The sequence below is a fragment of the Erithacus rubecula genome, assembly GCF_903797595.1.
Source record: "Erithacus rubecula genome assembly, chromosome: 2".
NCBI lineage: Eukaryota > Metazoa > Chordata > Aves > Passeriformes > Muscicapidae > Erithacus > Erithacus rubecula.
The window spans coordinates 21,545,517-21,564,530 of record NC_136685.1 but is presented as its reverse complement, the minus strand read 5'-3'; the positions used below and the strand labels follow the sequence as shown (position 1 = coordinate 21,564,530).

At 35.1% G+C, this 19,014-nt stretch overlaps 1 protein-coding gene across 1 annotated transcript in view; it reads left to right on the top strand.

The window, feature by feature from the left end:
- CSMD1 (CUB and Sushi multiple domains 1) overlaps positions 1 to 19,014 on the top strand; it is a 1,041,152-nt gene that overhangs the window by 206,006 nt on the left and 816,132 nt on the right. Inside the window, 1 exon segment of the mRNA XM_079329059.1 lies at positions 11,400 to 11,616. Within this exon segment, the coding sequence (XP_079185185.1) occupies positions 11,400 to 11,616 (217 nt within the window).

Here is a 19,014-nt window from a genome sequence, read left to right as displayed (position 1 = left end):
AACTTTTGTGTGATATATAATTGGAGTGTTGCACTGTTAGGCGAAGTCATTTAATTATGTAATATCATGAATATACTCTTGTCATGATTCCCCCCAGTCAATGAAATACAACATACTCTTGTATCTTTATAGTTTCTCTTGTCATGATTCCCCCCAGTCAGTGAAATAGAACATACTCTTGTATCTTTATAGTTTCAGTTTGTACTATCATCTAAGTCTCTTAATTTATTTGAATCCTGCCTTTATTTCTGTAACATATCTGAATTATTTGCATGGGCTGAAGGTGCTTAATTAGTAAATAGACATGCTATTGCATATACTATTTATAAAATATTATTCTAATCAGCTGTACCTTAAAGCTAATGCTGATTGCATTTTCCTCACAGTTCAAAACATTACTTGCTATTATTTACAAATATAAATAATTGCTTGAGACTAGCACAGTGGAAAAAACCTAACACTGAAACATTCTATTTCATATGAGAGAAGTAAAACTACATCTTGCAATGAAACAAAAAAATATCTTATTCCTTACTCATTTTATTCCAGTATGACCTGGGGGTGCCAAATCAGACTAGAAACACTTTGGTGCCATTTTGAATTCATGCAGATAAAGCCAAAGGACTTGGAGCAATGCTGCATCAGACCCACAGTTACTCATACAGTTGAGAGTGTTATTGATGCTGCAAGATGGTGGTTAACTGCTCCAGTCTGAATATAGCTGTGCATAAATCTCAGCTACTGACATCACGACTCAGGCACAGCAGCTGCATCACCCTTCATGCCATCCTACTGTCCCATTAAAATAAGAAATTACTTTAATACTGTGTAAACATATCAGTAAGATACAAAACATAAGGTAGCAAATTTCCTGTGATTAAGATTATTAGAACACATCATTTCAGTTCCATTCATGAATGTCTCACACAGCTGTACTTTGATTTTATAATTTTGAGGGACTGTGCGTCTGTTGCATCATTCCATCTTTGGTGATTTTAATGAAAGTCATAGATTGTATATGTTTTGTGTGTGTAAATTTCTGATTTATGCCTGCATGTGTTGCCCCTTTATCTATGTTTTGATTGTTTTTAACTTTGCTGATGCTGAAATACTCTGTTACAATGATAATTTTCATACTTCCTTCTTGTATATGCATTGCACAGTGCAAATATTTTTCTTTATATAAAATTCACATCTAAATCAGGAGCACAATTATGTGCATAGAAATAATGCACCTGTCAAGAAGAATGTTCTATGATTTCTTGCAAGAGATCCATAAAATATAATTTTTAATCTTATGGATAAATTCTTCCCGCAAAATGTGCTTTTATTAACAAAGTGATGGCTTTAGCATTAAATCCTAATGTAATGTCATCTGATCTTTCTAAATTAAATTCTAAAATTAAGTCTTCTGTCTTTAAAAACGCAACTTCTCTAATGACTATTGAAAAATTTATTGTCACTTATTCTTTTTCTTCATTATGACTTACCCATTTAATTTGGAAGATAGTATTTGTTCTTCTCGGTTGATATCAGTTGACTCCACTCTGTTTTAAATACAAAGAAAGGATGAATTCAAGTAACAGATATGAACAAATTTGAAACCTTTTCTGGACTGGTTGTGTGGACAATGGAAAAAATGCTGGAAAGCCTGCTGGATAACAGAAGTGATGTTCAAAGTAATAACTTTAAGGGAAGATAAAGTAGTTAATGTAGATGATGGTGAGGGAGCACTTAAAATGAGACAAATGGATGTTTCCAGGTCTTCAGAGCTGGGCCTTTTGACAATGAATTCTTTAGTAGTAGTCTGAACTCAAACTGCTTGAGCTATGGTACACTTTTCAGCCTCATGGTGTAGGCATCCTGTGGTAAAGATTGTAATAACAAAAGCTGCTGTAAGATCCTGACATGTGAGCAAGGCTGTCAGTGAAGTGGTCTGGGAGAGTGGCATCAATAAGAAATGAAAGTCAAAGTGACAATGCTGAAATGATCAGATTTGGTACAGACAATTATGCTGAATGTTCTAGGAGTCTGGCAGAAGTGAAGTAAATAAATCCTCAGAGCAATTTTCCTACAGTTGTGTTGCTCCTGTTCCATTGAAGCTCAGAAGAGAGATTCTTTTATTGTTTATTTCACAAACAATGAAATCAGCATTTTCCTTTTATCTACCTGAGCTGTACAATGCACTCTAATTCTACCAGCTGTTGCTAAGTAACTGTAACAGTTATGTTTACCTAAAGACTCAATTTATTTTACTTTATCTTAGAAAAGTAGAAAAATAAAATCCAACCTGTCCTCAGTGATCTCCACTTGCAGAATGAGTTTGCATCTATGAGGAATAGTCTTTTTTTTTTTTCAAGGATACTAAAAATACCTTTAGCTTGGAATTTTAAAATATAGGATATTACTCACTGTAGAATAATTTTTTCAACACCACCTTCTACATATTTCAAATCTGGTATAGGATTTGCATTGCTTTCCTTTCTTTCTGATGTATTTTCTTTCCTTCATTTTGATGTATCTTAAGAACAATTGGAGTAAATTCAAAAGAAAAAAGAAGAATATGCAAAGATCTTTGCTTTACTGGGATAAAATATATTTTTTGAAGGAAAAGGGAAAACTAACTTCCTATAATGCAGCTGCTTTTAGTTAAGAACTTACTGCTGTGTCAGATGGAAGCACTGTCAAGGTGTAGCCTTGAAAGAGTGATTATGGTCTTATTATTTTTTTGCCTCTAATAGCCAGTGGTACTGAGTTGATAGTGTTATAAACTGGATCTTTTTAAAAGTATTAAAAGCCTTTAAAAAAAAAAAAAAAAGGTATTTTGTCCCACATTTTATTTCACTATTAACCTTTGTGAATAGATTTACTGGTCTTTTTGGGCAATCCAGTATTGAAAAGAGAACATGAAATATCTTTTTCTCAATTTGTAATAGCAGCCTAATCCAGTTTATGTATAATATAAATTTCAGCATTTAGAATGTCATTAAAATAAAATTTTTCACATGCCAGTAATTAAGATGTTTTGCTCTGCTACACAGCAAAGCTAGCATCATGGCAGAATTGTTTCAGAATTTCTTGTTGAATAGAAATATTAATCTCTAACCTTTAGGGAAATTTAATTTCAGTTGAGTTCTGGATAAAGACTTAAGTATACACAGGAGATGGTGGAAAAAGCTAGTGCCTGACTCTCATAGTTAATCTGAGACTTTAAAAACACCAGCTTTTATGTTTCATCAGCACAATCAATGAATATATGTCCTGTGGCTAGAATGTCTGAATTTAAAGTGCTTTATAGATTGATGAAGTTCCAGTCACCTTGTGAATGTCTGCATGGGAATTTAAGGTTATTACAAGTATTCAAGCATCTCATGTGAGAAGGACTCCATGAAGGTCTTAGACTGGTCACAGCCAAAAATGGTAGGGTTTGAATAGATCTGTATTTAAAGGAGATCCATCTAAGTTTTGTGATTTAGCTGCCATTTTTCCTCCATATTAACCCTTAGTGCCAAGCTACAGAATATTTAATGATTCAGAAGCAACTGATCATGTTTGGAAGGGTTGAATCCAGCAGCCAACAGAGGTGAGGCTGCCCCATCTCTTTGCCAGATGCAGGCAGTGACAAGGCTGAGCAGCTTTTCCCAGTAGGCACACAGAACACAGGAATACACCACACACACACATGTACCCATGAACACAGCTGGCTGCATGGAGGAGCAGAGTCAGACACACTCACACTCTCATGGCCCCACTTGTTTTCCTATCTCTGGCCCAGGGCAGTTGTGTTCCACTCACCCACCCACAGAGCTGATGACAATTTTCCAGGGCTGCAGAAGTCATCCAGCCCAGGGTCTTGTTCTTGAAGAGGCCTTCCTGTGTTCTTCTCCTTGTGCCCTGCTCATCACCACATCTGTCCAGATGTTCGCCAGTACCCACACACCTGCATGGTCTCCCGGTGCTGCACTGCAGCCAGGCAGGCTCTGACCTGGTCCCACCAGAAGCTGGCACAGACTGTCACTCACTGAGGTCTCCTCAGTCATTAATTATTTATTTAATAACCCATCTGGCCCCCAGACATTCATTATTTCAGATAAAATAATTAAAAAAAAAAATCTCTCTAATTCTCTTGAAATATTTTTGCCTGAGTCTTGCAAAAACATAATGAGCAAATTTACACTGTTTTCATTTCACATTGTGCTGGGACTGTCTTGGTTATGTTTAAATATCTGAAGTACTGAAGCCTTGTGGTGCCAGTTCCCCCTGAGGCTCTAGAGCTGGTGGGCACAGCGAGTGGACTCTGGTGTGGAGAGGTGCCCTCTCTGTGAGATTTGTGCTGGGGCATGCTCTAGCTATGCTCCAGCTGTGCCAGTAAAGATGGGGGCTTGCTTGTGAATAAATCTTCAGCCATGCCTAAATTAAAAGGATCTCAGTACTTTCTGATTTGATTAATTCCCTGGAAAGTGCCTTGTAATGGTGTTGTGAGGTTTTTTATGGATTTTTAAAGGACACTTGAGGAAGCTACATACTATTTAAAACAGTCCTCAAAGAATAGTGCCTCTGCCTTTCTGGCCATTTGACATTTCCGTTCTTGATTGAAGTTACTTGGGAAATAGCAGTTTTACTGAGTAGTAAGACAGTCAGAAAGTGTCTTGAGATTTTACTAATGAGGAAGTGATGAAGGTCCAGTGCAGAGCACAGCAACTGGTGTCAGGGGCTGCAGGGCCTGCAGGTCTAAGTGGGGGTAGGATGTGCTGGCAGATTACACAGCACTCAGGAGAGGAGGAAATACAGAGAGGGAATATGAAAACACAAGGTAAAGGAAAAATGGATGGTTAAAATAAGGTGTGCAAACCACCTGTTCATGTCTTACTGCTCCACTGTCTCATCTGATAGCAGCAATAATTTCAATCTGTAGTTATCTGTTGTAGTACAACAGGAAATATTTTTTTGTTCTGTGTGTGCATATCTCTTCTCTGTATTATTGGGAATATCTTTTTAAAATGTTTTTTCTTAAAAGTCATATTTACAAAACTGTTGCTTTCATGCACTTTGATTCTCAAAGTCTTTTAAGTTGTGCTTAACACAGCTGTAACAAAGTTCTGCAACTGTGCACATGTTTAAGTTAAAGGAGTCAAAATTACAGGCATGAGGTGCTCTGGGGCATAAGAGATGTGTGTCTGAATTTGCTGTGCAGGAGAGAGGATTTAAAATCTTTGAAGGCACTAACCATCAACTCCTATAATTAAGGCCTCACAAAAAAGAATAGGAGAGAGATAATGGGACTCATCCTGCTATATATCCAAAGCAAGTGGTTAGTGCTGTTTTGTGCCAGAGGGAGATAATCCCAAGGTAAGGTGGGTGCAAGCAGGTGTATCAGTGCAAATGCAATCAGTAAGATTTAGGGGCTGCTGGGCCTTCTCTGAAGGTTTTCTTGTAAATAAAATATTAGTGTCCAAGAGCATTGCAGGCCAGCTCTATAAAACCAAAAATTACTCTTTTGAAAACAGGTGAAGCAAGTACCCTGGAAGGAATTCTTGTTGGGACAATAGATACTAACAATATAAAGACAAGATTAAGGAAGACAGCAAAAAATATATATGCTTTGTAATTCCCATGCCTGAACTGTTCTCTGTGGAAAGTTCCTCAATGCCTGTGTTTAAAGTTGAAAATTTGATAGAACAGGTTATGGAACAAACAGAAAAGCAGTAATGTCACAAGCACCATGTATTATCCAGAGTTTACAAGACAATCCAGGAAAAAAATTGCTGCACAGCAAAAGTAATCTCCAGCTTCAATTCACCTTAGATGTCCATAATTAAAAGGGCCCAAGGGGCGTTAAGGTATAAAAGCTGGACCACCTGATATTTGTATTAGGAAACTCTATTAAGGAAGAAATCAATTCAAACATTATTAAATATGACATATGGAAGAAAAAGTTTAAAATGATATGCTTTTCAAACCTATTGAGTTCTTTGAATTAGTCAGCCTGAATGTGGTTAAAGGTCATCAGAATTCCAAAAGACATTGGATGAGGGTCCCCAGTAACAGCTGTAAAGGAAATAAATCAGCTAGGGCAGAAGACAATTGTACTCTGCTGGAAGTTTGGATAAAAGTAGTGTCCTAGGAGAAAGAAGATTTTTTAACAAAGGAAGGAGTCACCATGGAATCCCAAAGAAATCTGTGCCGGCATCTGTCTTCAGTGCTCTTATAAGTGATCTGCAAAAGAGGGTAAGCAATGAAGTGACTGTGATGATAGGAAGTGAAGAGTTAATGAAAATGAGGAGCAATTGTGAAGAATTACAAAAAATAGCCTTATGTGTTCAAGTAAAGGGGTGTTGGAGTAGTTGATAAAATTCAGAGTAGTTGAATGCAATGTGATGTGATGTACATAGTAATAAACTGTAGGAAATCTAATAAATCACATTTTTCAATCTAAAATGACAGGCTCTAGCTTCACTGTAATTCCAGAGAAAAGAAATCTTACTTATAATCCATAGTCATATAAAATGTCAAGCTACCACTTACCTTAGAAAACAAAATATGAAATTGGTGAGAGAGGAGGGAAAGGGATCAATTATGTAAATTATGTGTAAATTATGTATATGTATTTTGAATATTACAAGAAGTTCTGGTATCCCTGTCTCATGCAGGGTATAACACAGCATCAAAATGGTCACAGATATGTGATAAATATGCTTAGGTGCAAACAACAGCTATATGAAATGGAACTTTTGAACTTGGAAATAAAAGAAGCTGGAACATGACAAAGGTCAGTGAGATGCTAAGTGGAATAGAATGCATAGGTAAAGATCATCTGTATATTCTCTTTTCATGTATAAATGTCCTAGGGTGTCAAATGAACCTAACATGGTAAATCCTGAAAAAATACAAAAAGGAGTTTTTTATGTCTTAGGATTCCCTCTACAATACCTGAGAGACCTTAGATGTTAGTATAGACTCAGAGGATGACTCAGAGATGAGTTCATGGAAAATAAATCTATCAAGGACTATTAAACAGAAATACAGGGGTGCTGGAATGTCTTCTTTTCAGAAATTCCTGAGATGCTGCACATGAATGGGAGGGATGTTTTTTTGTCCAAGTCCTCTCTCCTTTGGATTGCTGTTGGAGAAAAGCAGAATGAGCAGAATGCCTTTGATCTGGCTAAGCACACCTGTTCTTACTTATTAAATTTACTAATACAAAAAATCCATGTTAGAAGCTGTTTCAAGAAATGAGGAAGATCCAATCATGTATTTTCTCAGCCTCTGTAGCTTCAGAATGGAAGATGCTACTTGCAATCATTAAAATAAAATTGACTTCATTTTTGTTATCATGATTGATCAAAATATCTTTAGCATCACTGACTTTACTAGAGGTATTTTTGATGCTTTTTATAGTTTTCTTATTAAAAATTCATGTATCCTGCAAAAATTCCAAACTATTATTATATAAATATGTATATGTATGCATATATATTAGTCTTCCACAGACTACTTTATGAATTACAAGAAGAGAAGTCTTTCTTTATGGCATATTTTTGTACAACAGAAAGAAGTCAATAAATATGGTAAACAGGGTGGGAAGTGTGTGTAGGGGGAGTATGTAATAAATAAGCCTAAAGGTCCAGAAAAATATAAATCTGATTGGTTTAGAAAGTGTTTTATGACTTTTTATTTTGTGAAATTTGTTCGAAATCTTACAACAAAGCAATATTAAAATTATACTGATTCCTAGTGATTCTACCACCCATTTGGCACCAGTATTTAGGGCAAAATGTAGTTTTGTTTTCTTTATTGGCTCTCACTTAGGGATGACAATGAGAAATATTGAGCCTGAGCAGGTACAATAGGACTGGTACAGGATATGCAAGGTAACTTTGAAAAATACAATAATTCTGTGATCACTTTAAATATTTTTTCAACTACAACAGAAGAGCATCACTTTTCTTAAAATACACTTTCTATGTCATAAGGTAAAAATAGCTGTCCAGAAATGTCTCCTTACAAACAACATATGACAGAAAAATAATAATAGCTGCATAGTTTATACTCATATAAACAGTTATGTGGCATCATACAAATCATGGCTGTCTAATGCACCTTTAATATTAAAATATTTCAGTATACTCATATTGAACTGAATCAGTGACTGCAAGTCTTGTGAAAAATGGCAGTACTTATTTTGTTATTTGGCACAAAGACCAAAGCTAAAGAGAAATGTAGGAGTAGACCTTTTTGGGGGTGTATTCGTTGGTATTCAGCCTACATTCAGACCCACAGAACTAATTAATCTCTGATTATATTTTTTTTATATTTTCCTGTTGATATGTTTATTTTCTTTACTTTGATGACTCCTTCTTGTCTTAAAATACACATAAGAAACTAAATATTCTTAGTTAGTCTCATCAGTGTAATCTTACTGGTTTGTGATGTCTCTACAATTAGAAACGTCATTATTTCTTGTGGGATATTGTATGCTCAATTCTTATCTAATTTGCTGCTACCTGTCACTCTAAGTCTCTTTGTTCCTGTTCTCTAAGTATATCCTCCAACTGAAACTCTCTTAAGTGGTTTGATGCTGAATTTACTCCTTTGAAGAAGTACAACATTTGACTGTTTGGAAGGTTTTTACATATATTGTCAAAATAGGTATTGTATAGATAGCAGTTTTTTTTTTTTTTTTTTTCTACATTCTGTTCTGTTAACATGTTTGTGTCTTAACTAGGCAGAGACAGATGTGTTTTCTGGATCTGTATAGCTCTTAAAAGATCTTTGAGTATTGCTTACTTCAGAAGCAAAATCTTCCTTGAAATTGCATGTGTGCAGCAATGAGTTTTCTGGGAGTAAACTGTGTATTAAATTTCTTCTAGTATTTTTACTGCTTTTTTACTGAACACTAAGTAAATAAGTATATATTTATATATGCATATAAAATTAGGATCAAACCTAAATAGCATTTCACAGTAATAGTTTTCCTTTATGATCCCCCTTTGCCTCATGCTTTCTTGGGTACAAAGTGAATAGGCAATATGTGTATGAATAGTTTTAGAACCTGAGTATGAATAGTTTCAGAATTTGAGGAATATATATACAGGAGACTAAAAGCAAAGTGGAGAAAAAGAGGACTCTGGATTGTAAGAAATGCCTAAATTAAAGAGTGGTAAAAACATTTTCTGCCTTATTCCTCATTAGAGTCTGTTTACTTTCCAAAATAATAATGCACAATAACCCATATCTGCAGATAGGAGTACAAAGCACCTTTTGGAATAAAACTGGGAGCAATCATTGGCCCTTAAAACAATTTCTGCAAGTAGATAAAAAGCATTTGTGTAAGGAAACTGCTGCAAATTATGGCCATGTGGGGACTGAGAGGGTTCACTTACTATCCCAGCAATATGGAGTTTAAAAATAAAAATTAATAAAGTTTATATTATAAACTTTATAACCATATAACTATAAAGTTAATAAAGTTTAAAAATAAAGGTTAATAAAGTTTTACTTTAAGCCAGCTCTAGGGTTCCCAAAGAGATTGGGGACATAATTTGTTTGTCTCCATGGATGTCAGAAATGTAGTTAAAAGACTGCATTTACATATGCAGTTACATATGGTGTACTATATTCTTTTTACATTAGAATTACAAATTTCTTCTCCTGAAATGGGGTCTTTGACAGATTTTAGATGAATTGCAATGATGCACTCTTTTTTCAATGCAAACCTTTCTCACCCGAGTGGTAGGAACATTGCTGTGCAGCATGGCTTGCAAGGGGTACTTGATCTCCTGAAAATTATGTTGGAGACATGAAGTAGCTGGTCAGAGTAACAGAGTGATGGGCTGTCACTATAATTTTCCTCTTCTGTCTTCAGAACATCAGTTCTGGCCTAATTAAATTACTTTAAATTGTCTGTGGCATTTATATGATGTTTCCCCTGTGGTTGTAGGAAGAAGGATACAATGCAACCCCCAAGTGTCTGCAGGAATGCTGGTAATTTTTAGTGAAGAGTACATGACTGAAACTTTCATGCTAAATTCATGGTGTAATAGGTTCCTTCTTTGCAAGTGTTGGATAATAAATATGTTGTATTAAAGTGAATCAAATGAGAGGTGTACCAGAGAAGGTTTTTATTTTAAGTTTCCTGGATCCCTACAGCCTTTCTATCTATTCATTAGAGTTATTTTTGAAATTTAGTAAAAAATGATTACTTGTAAGTTCTTTAGTTTTAGGAGCAAATCCCTTTTATTAAATCCATCTTATTAAGATTTAGAAACCTCCCACAAGAATTTGACAGCACTTCTCTGAAAGATTCTGTCTGAGAGCCCCACTGCTGGGAAGTTAAAATTGCAGTCAGAAATACTGTTTTGGTTTAGATATAACAATACAATGTGGGATTATATTTATTCTGAAGTGTTTAAAATGCGTGCAATAATCCAAGCATTACAGTCCACAGAATGTCTTCATATTTTTCTCTATTCAAGTATTTCATTGACTTCTCTCCAACTCAGAGTCGGTACAACTGTTATGTGGGGGATTAACAAAATCAAGTAGAAACTAGCAACAGTGTGCACTTTAAGTCAAGGTTTCTTGCTGAGGACTTCCTGTTAATGAGCTATCATGCCCTCACAATGTATGTAGGATGTACAAAACAGATACAAATGCCTACTGAGTAAACGCTTAGCATTATATTTTGGGGAAAAAAAATCCCAAAATACAACAACAAAAAACAGGAACAACAAAAAACTCCAACCCCCCCCCCCAAAAAAAAACCCAAAACAAACAAAAAAAAACAAAAAAAAAACCAACACCAGCCAACCAAACCACCAAAAAGACCAAGCAAACAAAAAACCCCCCAGTTTTGTTAGCACAAAACACATGGAAATAGAAATATTATACCACAGAAATTTTGCTGTGTTTTCAAAGTATAGAAATGTTGATTATTTGCAAAACAAAGCATATTAAACATCTACATTTTGCTCTTCATGTTAAAGTAGGTTTTAGAACATCAGAAACTCATATTTTAGTGCTTATATAGAAACTTTTAAAATGTCATTTGCCAAAAAGTTTTGAACACTCTCTTGCCATTATAACTGTCAGTCGGTTGAATTTATGGCATTAAGGCTAATGCTGAAATTTCACAATTGAATGAATAAGTCATACATTGTTAATACTACAGAACCTGAAATAATGATTCACTGGGTAAAAAGATGCTAAGTGTCTCAGAAAATACAACTATGAGGGTTTTTAATTTGAAGGGAACAATGGTATAAATTAAATTTTATGTGCTGTTAGTAATCTAAAAAAAATATTCTAAAATTAAGTTTACATATATGTACTTATTTAAGAATATATACTGGGTGAGGGAAAATAAAACCAACTGCAAATTTTCTTTTCTTCTTTTTCAGGTCAGAACTGTGGAGGCTTAGTACAGGGACCAAATGGTACTATAGAAAGCCCTGGATTTCCTCATGGTTATCCAAATTATGCCAACTGCACATGGATCATTATCACAGGAGAGCGTAACAGGATACAATTGTCATTTCATACTTTCGCCCTCGAGGAAGATTTTGATATTTTATCAATTTACGATGGACAACCACAGCAAGGCAATTTAAAAGTGAGGTAAGGTACCTTTGTTCTTTCCTGATTTCTTTCTGTTTGTGTCTTTACCTTTCTTTCTCTCTCATGAGTACATGTTCTGATGATATGTTAGAGAATATATTGTGTTTCCTTGGTTAATCTCCAGCCAAGGGGGTAGTAGTTCTCCAAGATCTCCCAGAGAAAGATGTTAATCTAAATTTCAGATTTTTTTAGCCCTATCTTGTGTATCAGTAACATAATTTGTACTTAAAATTTACACAGTCCAAGTTCAGTTTTGGTGAAGGCTCTGAGCAGAGAAGAATTCCTCATTTCAGTATATTATTTTTATTTTTCTGTTGGTGGAATCCAGGTTTTGCCAAGAATCCCTTTCTTGAAGGCACCGGTCACCAGTTTTTGAAAGAACTCTTATGGAGACGAGTTCAGCTGTAATTTGTTTGACATTGCTAAAATTGAAATTCCTCTCCATTAAGCAGTTAGGGATCTTTAAAGGTCAGAAGCTAGTGTGTCTTTTTTGTCCAAATACCACTGAGGTCATAAAGAGGTTATATGGAAGCTTTTTGATCCTGAAGCTTTTCACAACTTCAGGTTTTGAAGCATTAATTTCATTGGTGTCTTGTAAGTTCCTCAGTCATTTTGTGGATCTGGACTGCAGAGCTGGAAAGCAAACAGTGCTTTCAGTGCTGCTCTGTCATTTTCTGTTCAGGCATGAGATTTATTGAGCACTGTAAAACACTGCTGTCAGTTCTGTTGTCTGATTACCCTTTTATATGCTGTTGATTTATACTCTAGTGCTCAAACAAATGTGGGAGCATCACCAATTTGTTCCTCCTCTTTGTGGGTATCATCAATGGATATTTTTGACAAGAACAATGTTCTGACTGATTGTTTACTCAGTTCAAAAAGTTCTGAGAAATTTGGAAGGTAGTACACAGCTACCAATGATTTAGATACACACTGTGGCCTTCATTTACTGTACTTAACTTACCTTTAGTACTTGTATCAGCAGTATAAAAGAGAAATATTTCTTTTTTACTCAAATGCTTTTATTAGCACTATTTAACATGACTGCTTGTTTTGTGCTAATCTCAGTAGAATATTGTTTAAAGGAAAAGTACCAATTAAGGAGATATTTTATTTCTCATTGGTTGTATTTGCCAATCAGTTATCTTCACAAATAGCATAATGAAGAAAAAAGCATTTGTTGGTTTTGCAGCATGCAAAGGTTAGCAGAACAGAATTTGAATGACAGTTTCTGTTGACTTCTCATATCCCATGTCATATCCTTTGTTGTACAAAGAACATTCACAAGTAAGTGTACCCTCTGCAGTTACACATTTCAAGACAATTCCTTCAGCAAATATTGGAAACTTACAGTCTTGGTCTTTCAGCTGACAGCATGCAGATGCACGAGAGCATCTTGGAAGTTCTACTTCAGGGCATGCACCTCTATTTCACCATAGTTAAAATATTGCACTACATATTGGGTAATTGTGTTTCTTTAGCCATTGTGCAAAATCTGGAGCTCTTCCTTAAAAATAGCTGTGGATCTATATCACCATCACAAACCGTAACAATTAAGTAATACCTCACTCCATATTTTGTATAGTATTTTTTTCAGCTGCTATAGTGAAACTGAGTAAAAAAATAGGGCATTCAAGTAGTTTATTGTGCTGCCTGAAGGACTTTTCCTAAGGTCCATAAGTAATTGTGCATCAGGATACTTCTACTAGTTATTGATTGTAAAATCCAGAAAAATAGAAACACATGTAAAATTTATTGAAATGATTATGCAACGGAATAAATTGGCTTAGGCTGTAAGTATGGAGAAAGAAAAGCAAAATGGGGAGTGAATACATGTATATGAACTTTTGTTAGTGCATTATTAAAGCATATGCTGGTTTAAGGGCTAAATTACACCTGGTAGTAATCACGGGCTTTTGTTACCTGTGAGGATGTTGAGAATTAAGATATTAGTGGGAAGAGTAGAGGAAACAGAAGATAAGGTACTAAAAAGTGTGATTTTGCATCTTCCTATTCTTCTGAAAAAAATCTAACTTGCAGTCTGGAATTCTGTGTAATTCTGAGACCTGGCCCAAAATTATCCTTAAAAGATTGCTTCAATGGTTTTATTTTAATCATTGTAAAGATCATGGAACAAACCCCAAGATTTTACATATTATATATATACATACATGTATTTCATCCAGAAGTTCAGCACAGGCTGGGATCTATCCATCTAGGGAGTAGGTCTGTGGAAAGGGACATGGGGGTCCTGGTGAGCAGCCAGCTGCTCCTGCAGACAGCCAGCAGCGTGCTGGGCTCATCATCAATGGCATCACCAGCAGAGATTAACAAGTCATTGTCCCACTCTGCTCAGGGCTTGTCAGGCCACACTGGAACAGTGTTTTCAGTCTTGCTCCTGCTATACAAGATGTGGACAGCCTGGAGAAGGTCCAGAGAAGGGCCACAAAGTTGATCAATGACTGGGAAGTTGCCTAGTGAGGAAAGACTCAGAGATCTGGGCTTGTTCAGGCTAGGGAAGGGGAGACCTTGTCATCATGCTCTACTACTGAAAAGGTTGCTACAAAGAATGTGGACACTCCCTTTTTTAAAAGAAGTCATGTGGAAAAAATTAGGGGTATAGGGTACAAGTCACTTCTGGGCAGATTCCAAATGGACAGACAAAGAAATTTTTTCACAAAGAGAAACATCAGCCTTTGGGATAATCTCCCCAGGGAGGAAGTGGATTCCCCAGTATTGGAGGCTTTTAAGATTCAGCTGGAGACAGTACTGGGCCATTTTAGTTAGACTGTGCTTTTGCCAAGAAAGGTTGGACCGGACAATTCCTGAGGATCCTTCCCACCTGGAATTCTATGACTATGATTCTGTGATATAGAAAAGAGGAGATATAAGACTAATGCCATCTTTTATAATAATATATTGTTTCATACTGTAGTCTTAATTCTGCAGAAAAACATGAAGTTAGTTAATTTATTTAACCATATATTTTTTTGATTTGCATTTTATATTCTAAGGAAATTTTTATTTTCTACATGCATTTCATTTTCAGCATGTAGAACTCATACAAATGAAGCAGAGATGTGAATTGCACTGAGACAACCGTTATTATTCAGATGTATTCCTTGTGAATCATTTCCCTAAGCATTACGTATTCAGAAATTCCATGTAATCCAGTAGATAGCAAATATTTATTTTGACTTTTTTTTCTTTATAAGATGTATCAGATGAAATAGTAAGCAGTTATATTTTTAAACAGAAAGGAGAAGTGTATCAACAGGAAACAGAGACATAGGTCAGCTGTGAAGGAGCTCAGAGTAAAGGCAGATGTGAACTGACAACATTGACCTATTGACTGCCAATAGATACATTACATGCCAGAGACAAGAAAATTCAAACTAGACATCTTAAGAGTCTAAAGACTTCAAAACTCATTTCAAGGTTGGCTATAATACCGATTTTTCGCATCTGAAAATATTAAAATGCTTTTTAATTTTAGTATAATTATTGTTACAATATGTATTTTCTTTATGCAGAATTCCTGAATAGGGGTTTCATTGAGAGGTATAGAGAAACCATGACAGGACTGGATGAACAGAACAGCCTGTATCAAAGCCTCTGCTGCTGAAGAGGTGGGGTTGGGTGTAAGAAGGATGGGGTGTAAGTTGAGTGTTAAGACATAGAACTATAAATTTTACAAACATGGTGAACTGAGACTTTTTATGTCAATTGCTTCCAGCTCAGTTTATACCATGAGGGTACAATTTTTTTTCCATGTCAAATACAGGTAAATTCTATAATCTCTGTGTTACAACATCTGTCAGTTGAGGATACTCTTTTAGTATCTCACACTTAGTTTACCCAAGAGTTAGTTGCAGACCTGTGTGATAAAATCTGGAAAAAACTTTTTAATTTAATCTTTCAAGCAGTCCTAAAAAACTTTTTAAAATGGATTCTAAACAATTTGTTTTTTTCTTACACAGCAAACTGCTAATTCAATTACATACACAAATGGGAAGATACAAACATGCAGCTGTGAATATTTTACAGTGTGTATGCACATCTGTCAGTTATTTTAGACATACATAATATGTATTCTTTGGAAAGTGATTTTAAAATGTCTACTTGCCTTCATGGATTCTCAGGCCTTCCAAGCATTTATTAGTTTACTGCAGCCTAGCTAATAAGATAATAGATGCTGCTTGTTATTACTCCTATCAGTTGGAATAAACAGTTTTGTTTTAATGGAGCAGTAATGCATATTATGAAAGTTGCTAATGTAATGTAATAAAATACAGCTTACCAAAAATTTCCTGACATGAATATATAAAATGTGTGCTTAATAGCAATATATTCCCTTTGCTTTCTTGAATCGTGCAGCAATATTAGGAATTAAATATGAAATATTCATAGTATTCACTTTTCCATGTCTCCAGCAAACAATAAACCATATATATATATTCTGCACATCATAATCCAAGCATAGGGGTAAAAAAAAAAAGTCTGAGCTCTCGCTTGCTATTCGACCTCTTTTTCATTAACAAACCATGATTTATCATGTATGGAACATTTTTAATTTTTTTGTTTGTTTTTGTTCTGTTTCTTTGTTGTTTATTATTTTATTGTTTCTCCAGAAACCATTTCTGTCTTCCATCTCTCCAGGGTCAAGAGAACAGTGAAGCAATGATGAGGTGATTGACTTTTCTACAGAACTGCTGACACTGCAGCAGCAAGAGCTTTGTGCAGTTTAAAGTTCTTATTTCTTTTTTCTTTCCCCATGAAAATGACATATGTAATTTTTTTTTACCTTTTATTGCAGTTCATTTCCCACAAAGTATAGAAGACTCTGTGTATGTGTGTGTGTGTGTGCTGGTGGCTGTGAAGAAAAGAATATAGATTCCTAAAGTAGCATTTTTCCATCTGAAGCTTACCCAGAACAGAGCACAAAGTAACAGGCTAGTGATCAAATTTTTAGAACAAGATAATCCAATAATTTCAGCAGAACATTCTGGTACTTCATATATCTGTAAGAAAAGGAAAGCTATTACTGTATAATATACAGTTATTGCTGAGTTCTGCCAGTAGACATGCCAATCAATGACTACTGTTTCATTTTTTATGTTAATCATAGAATCACAGAATCAAATACAGAATGGCTTGGGTTGGAAGAAATATTAAAGATCACCTAGTTCCCTGTAGTAGACAGGGACACCTTCCATAGACCAGGTTGTTCAAAGCCCATCCAAGTGCACACACACAGCCTCCCTGGACAACCTGTTCCAGTGCCTCAAAACCCTCTTGAGAAAAGAATTCAACATCAAATTTCCTAATATCTAATGTAGAGCTCCTCTCTTTCAATTTAAAACCATTGCACCTTGTCCTGTCACTCTTTGCTGTACAAAAAGTCCTTCTTCCTTCTTTTTATGTCCTTTTCCTCCTTCCCTTGCAGTACTGGAAGGCCCCATTGTGGTCTGCCTGCTGCCTTTTATCCAGGCTGAACAACTCCAGCTCTCTCAGACTGTCTTCATAGCAGAGGTTCTCCACCATTCTGATCTTCTTTGTGGCCCTTCTCTAAATCAGATTCTTCTTTGGTTTTTCTCCTATTATTGTAATAGGAAGAGGAAACTTGTTGTAGTACAGGGCTAAAATGTGATTCATTATACATTACATAGCTGCTTAAGGAAAGAAGGCAAGCTATGACCTCATCAGCTAAATGCTGACAAATAGTTTCTGCCAACGTGAAAAGAGCAGGCAATGGAAGGAAAGATAATTTATGTGGGCTATATTGGCAGGTTCAAAGTCCTTTTTGGAGTGTTGTTGGGTTGTTTTTGTTTTTTTTCCCCACATGTGAATAAAAGGTAAATACCTATTCCCAAAATTTTAGATTCCCAATTCAAAATCATAAGCTTTCTATTTTTGTTGGCAAACAAAACATGATAAAAAGATTTACCTGCTAAAAAGATTTAGCAGAAATTTTATTAAATATAAAGTCAAATAAGGACTCTTCTTGCTAGCAAGCCAATTATTTGCCAATTATTACAGGACATATTAATTACATGTTTCAGATTGATACTTAACAATGGCCAGATAAAAAAGATTTTTTTCTCTCCAAAACTATGGAACTCCCTCCTAAAAAATCGATTTCATGTTTAAGGAACTATTATTTCTTGGGGGAAAAAAATTGATTTATTTAAGAAGGCAAATCAATGCATGAATGTATACTGTAATATTCTTCATGGATATTTAAAGTTTTTTTTTAATGTAGTTGTTTAAGTCAGCATAACATACATGTGAGACTCACCATAGTGAAAAAGTGAAAATGTAGCTGTGCTCAATTTCTTTGTCCTCATGGAGGTAAATCTCTCTTTTATCTGAAACTGGCCATAGTACATCTTCAAAAAATATATAGGTGTTGCTTTTCTGCCTCTTCCATACTTTTTAAACTGAACCTGCATCAGTGTCAGCAGTGGTTTGATGCATTTCTATGTAGTATTGTACTATCAAAAGTATTTCAAGTAAGGATTTAGAAGATGAGTGCTGGAATATGGTTCCAAAACAGACAACTTTCAAACCAAACAGGTGATAACACTAACTCAATTACTGGTTCTATAGGGAATTTTTATTATTAAATTCATTAATTTTTGAGAGTGAGGACATTTGCTGCCCTTTATTTTCTGCCATCTAAACATATATTATCCATGCAGAGTTCATTAAGCAGTTTTATATTATTATTTCTGCATGTTATGTTATTCTGAAAGGATAAGTCTGTTTTATTTTAAATTATATTTATTGAATTGACATGGTTATGTACAGAGCCCTGCTGATCAACATTCCTAAATACTGTGCATACAACAATTATTGCAACTATACTTGGTCAGACATCAGTCACTTCCCTTTGCTTATATTCTGACTGTAAAATAACAATTAAATTACAGCCATTACAAAATTTTAAGTTGGAATCCACCATGAGAATAAAGTCCAGTCACTAAAATCTGTCCTCTTTTGATTTGCTGCTGTATATCCTTATTCTGGGATTTTCTATAATTTCTATGTAACTGTGGTAGATAACTTTTAAATTAGTATGTAACCTGTGTGCTATGAAGAATTTTTGATGCTTGTTTGTTTTAGAGAGGAAAAGCATATTTTATATGTTAACTGTCAAATTAAAGAGGACCAAAATCCTTTATAAAATGTAGTAATAATATTTCTGATGTATGTAATTAGGTTAAACTGTGAGTCGTGTTCTCTTACTGTCATTTGGTAATTATCTGCTTGCCTTAACTGAGCCTTGTGATTATTGACTGTATGATCACAATCTGGTTTTGGATCACCCTGCGCTGGGCAGGGATGTAATGATCATGGGACAGATACACATCAGAAATATTCTAGCATTTGAGGGGA